Here is a 4,747-nt window from a genome sequence, read left to right on the forward strand (position 1 = left end):
AATGTTTAAAATTTTTGTTATAATTAAATAAAACTTGAATAATAACTAGTTCAATAATTAACTATATAAATAGTCAATTTAAACTTTTCACTTGAATAATAATCATTCAATTTAAATAATAAATCATTAAATTTAAAAGTAAAAATAATATGTAACCCTTATTTTTAAGTTTTAACGATTAAACTTACAAAAATAATTGTTGCTCGAGTTGTCATTGTAACATAAAGAAGACCGTGGGGAGAATAATTTTAAGCTTTTAATTTAGGATTTCACAAGAAAGGACATCATGACTCATGGGAGATTGAGTATTAGGTATTTTAATTTAAATTTAGACTGAGGCTAAATGTTTTCATTTCACATAAATTTAAATTTATATTGTCGTATACATATATAACTAATATGACTCTTATATTAAACTAATGAGTGTGATTTAGTTTAATTCTGATTTTGTGTGTCAAATCAAAAATCCAATCCAACTCAATCGCGCATTTAAAAAAAACAAATCAAATCAATCTTGATCGTTACAATTTTCAATTTTTGGGTTGATTTTCAATTTAATGCTTGATTTGGTTGAATTTTAAACACAACTACCCTTATATATACACTCATGAATAAGGGTGTTTTTGTTTCATATCAAAACCATTTTTTCCTAATTTGACACCTATTTTAATTAATCTAAAATTTATCTCCGAAATTAATTTATTCGAGTATACATTTTACTTACATTGTCCACAATTAATTTTAAAATAAACACTACTCCAATCTATTTTGATTAGTTAGTATGCATTCTAACTAACAACAATGATAAATTATATATGAAGTCTCATAATTTATATGAACAATGAACACATATTGTGTGCATAAAAAAGGTACAGGAGCTCACATTTTTCAAATATAATAGCATAGAACTACGTTCTAATCTCCCACATAAAGCATCATATCACTGTCACAAAATTTAGATGCAGTTTCTTAAATATTTTTAATATTATTTTCTAATCAGAAACAGAATTTAATCTGGAATAATCAGTATGATAACAATTTGCACTAAATATCTACCCAGATTATCGAGATTAAATTCCAATTCTAATCAGACAATAGCACAAAAACACTTAAACAACGTGCATATAAATTTTGTTCTATATTTAAATCTTTGCAGCAGAAAAACCTCTGAGGAACAATAACCAGGGAGACAGTTTTGTCTTAACTTTCTTCTCCTTAATAGTGTCCAAGCTAGGCTTCCACCCTTTCCCCGATAACTGTCTACTCATATACTCTGGCATCGACCCTTCTAACATTTCTGGCAAAAACTCAGAAAAACCATACCTTTCTTCCGTGTTCTCCTTCTCCACCTCTTCCTTCCTCTGCAACACTGCAACAACCTCTCCCTTAGCGTGGAACAACCGTGCAAGCCAAGGAAGAAACCCCGAAGAAGAAACGAAATGATTGGAATGCAGAGAGGAGTTAACGGTGAAGAGAATGCGGCGACTATCTTCGCTGCTCAACAACACAGGCTTCCCTCTCTTCACCGGAACCATCACATAGGTTTTCTTCATCTCTAGCTTTTCGTCTGCTGGCAGTGGCGTTGGCCTTTTCTCCTTCACAGCGGAATGGAAATCAAGCACTACTTGCTGCGGGTGCTCCAGCATGAGCTCTGCCACCGTTAGTGGCTCGTCGAATTCTTGAACCGAACCATTCCAGTAAACGATTTTCCCAGTTGCATCTCTTGCTATTTGGTTTCCCATCAGAGAGTTTATGTGTGGTTTCTGTTTTCTATTCAAGGTTAATTTTATATTGTATTTGGTTTTGCAATTGTAAAGTTTCCCACGACAGAGAATGTGAATTGACTTATATTGAGGGGCAGTGTACGATGTTTGTTAAACCGCTCCATCTTGTGAAGGTTATAATGGTGGACTTGGTAGTTTTGATATGGCTGAGTCGTTGGCTTTGTGATAGAGTTACAAGTACATTATTACTTCACAATTTTTGACTTGGAATTGGCCTGTCTCCAACCTTTGTTAAATTATCTCATTAAAATAAAAAAAACAATAAGATCGATGCTCTAAATTTTAATTGCCTAGTCTATTTACCTAACTGGGAAATGAATTCAAGGAACCGTTCAACTGCAATTTCGTTAAATTATTTAATTGGGTTATTGAAGGTTGTATTGTACGTGACGCAGTATAATTTTATTGGGCTCTCTAATTTACCTGTGTTTTTCCCTGTATATTCCCTTTCTCTACTGCTAATGACGGTCCAATCTAATTACAGCATATCTGGGTTGCTTGTCGGTGGTATAATATAAACCTCATGACCTTTTCTTTTGAATGTTACATAATATCACATAATATTGTACAACAATTCTAATAAGACATGGAAAGAGAAAAGAAAAAAAATATATAAATGTCCACCCCATGTTGGAGGGGATAGGGAGCAAAGGAAAGAGAAAGAAAATAATTGATATGATATGTGAAATAAATAAATCATATGATAAGAAATGTAAATAGAGGTAAAAAAAAATGAGATATAACTGAACTATAAAAAAAGAAAAATGTATGTTTATAATGACTTGAAAAATAAAATATGATGTTAATTAAGGAGAAAGATAAAAAGTGAAAAAAAAAATAAAGTAAAGATATGTTATAAATAAAGTATTATAAAAAAAAATGGAGAAAAGAAATGGAGGGAGGACAAAACGTACGTACATGCATTCAAGCTAGTATACCCTAAGTTGCTGGTTATCATTATTAACTCGACGAAATAATATGAAAGATGTGAAATACGACGAATTAATTTGATCATATTGACTTCATGAAGGTAGCACGCGATTTGTGTGCAAAATTCATTTGAATTTTTCTGTTAAGATTTAGGAAGTAATAATGGACAATAGTAAGATGAAACAGGGCGTAATGATAGCTTCATATTCTGGTTTGATTGCTCAAAGAAAAACAAAAAGAACTTTTTTTGAAAAAAAATATTTTTTATCGCCAAAATTACTTGCTTTAATTTTCATACATTAAAAAATATTGTTAAAAGATACGATACATTAAGCTATTTTTCTTCTTTCTTTTAGGCATGTTTTTCTTTTGTTAAGTGGTTAAGTCCTAAGATGTGGCTTTTGTTTAGTGGTTAAGTTTTGCTTGTTGACTTTAATAGTTTTAATTTCTGCCTTATATGGTGGTTAATCATTGGACTTCTGGTTTCAGCTTTTGTCTAGAGTGATTTATTGTTGATGGTTAAACTTTGATAACTTATACATTTATTAGGTGGTTAAGCTTTGAAGTTCTAGTCATTATTTACGTTTCAACTTTGTTCCATATATTTTTAGCCAATGTATTTTCGGCATTTTCTATTTTATTCTCTTTAGTCTCATATACAATTGTATGTTCATAAGTTGAAAATGTGGTGAACACCTTTCAACTTGTGGGAGACTATTTGAGAATTGAGATATAAAATTAGTTGTACTCATTGTAAACTCAACTTTTACCGTTTTAATCTACTTGTACTTTGAGTATCATATTTTTCTCCCTATTCCTTCAAGAGGAACCATCTTTTCTAACAAATTGAGCATGACAAAAAAAAAAAAGTAGTGTGCAAACTACAAGGTTCTGGGAAGTGAGAAGAAACAAACTATAGTTGCCAAGAACAAAATCGACATAAATGAATGAATCGGGAGTTTAACAAATATTGGTGGACATCTAACTTCTAAAAGAATTTGATCCATGTTAGTGTAAAGTTAAAATTAAAAATGAGCACACAATAGTGTCGGGTGTCAAGTGTGTGAGGAAGACAAATTAATTTAAATTTAAGATCAAAATTGTTGGCCAGATTCGTTCGGAGATGAGGGGGATTGATTATATTATTCTACGATAGGATCCAAAACGGGATTCCATCGTACTTGGTTCCCAAACCTCGGACACACAGGGAAAACACTAACCGTAACTTGGTTTTCTTCGTCCCTTTCATTTGACCTCGAAATCAGTGACGGCGAAACCTTGGCCATATTATTTCCCCTCTTACTCTTTGTGTGGCCACTCTGTTTTTCCGCAATAGCCATCTCAAACTCTGAAGCCTTCGAATTGATCCTATTCACTGGCAATAGCAGGTAAACCTTACCGGCCACAAGCTCCTCGTCGGCCAATAAAGCCGAAACCCGTCCCGTTCTACGAATTTCGTCGACCGGAGTGACGACGTGGCCGAATTCTTCGATCATGAGCTCCCCTGATTTTATGGGTAGCTTGATCTCCCGAGTGTTTCCATCACTGTCCAACAGCATCGCTGTTTTCTTAGCTTTTCTTCTCTTCTTCAAAATATTCCCAATACTAATAACACCATTAGAGATACAAATACAAGAACAAGAAGTAGTGTTCCCCATAGACTAGCGTATTTACTATACTTATTATTAATAAAGAGGCGATGAATTATTGAAGATGCTTGGTTTTGTGTGGTGGAAGATGGGAGTGAAGAGTGATGTATTGAATGCGCTTATATATAGGTTTTTAGGGGAGTGGAAATCTATGAATGAGATTTGACTGTAAAGGTGGTGTGGTTGTGGAGTAATGTGGAGAACTAGTGTCAAGAACGCGGATCTTTCTTCTTCTTCTTCTTGCTGACTCCTTTTTTTCTTTTTCTTTTTGAAATCTTTCCAGTTCAATAACAGAGGTATAACTATCGTGCTTTTATAACTCTGAAAAAAGATACTAGTATTATATACTCTGGTCAAGTATAAACTTACTGAGAGATGGAAGAA

The 4,747-nt window shown here is 32.9% G+C and overlaps 2 protein-coding genes across 2 annotated transcripts; both read right to left on the reverse strand.

Annotated features, from left to right (window-relative positions):
- Nucleotides 1–745: 745 nt before the first annotated feature.
- Nucleotides 746–2,451, reverse strand: LOC100801308 (uncharacterized). The gene has a single exon (XM_003521542.5). The coding sequence runs from the start codon at nt 1,740–1,742 to the stop codon at nt 1,143–1,145; it is 600 nt and encodes a 199-aa protein (XP_003521590.1). The 5' UTR covers nt 1,743–2,451; the 3' UTR covers nt 746–1,142.
- A 1,182-nt stretch (nt 2,452–3,633) lies between these two features.
- On the reverse strand, nt 3,634–4,747 carry LOC100801851 (uncharacterized). Its single transcript, XM_041014177.1, has one exon. The coding sequence runs from the start codon at nt 4,370–4,372 to the stop codon at nt 3,857–3,859; it is 516 nt and encodes a 171-aa protein (XP_040870111.1). The 5' UTR covers nt 4,373–4,747; the 3' UTR covers nt 3,634–3,856.

The sequence above is a fragment of the Glycine max genome, chromosome 3 (assembly GCF_000004515.6).
Source record: "Glycine max cultivar Williams 82 chromosome 3, Glycine_max_v4.0, whole genome shotgun sequence".
NCBI lineage: Eukaryota > Viridiplantae > Streptophyta > Magnoliopsida > Fabales > Fabaceae > Glycine > Glycine max.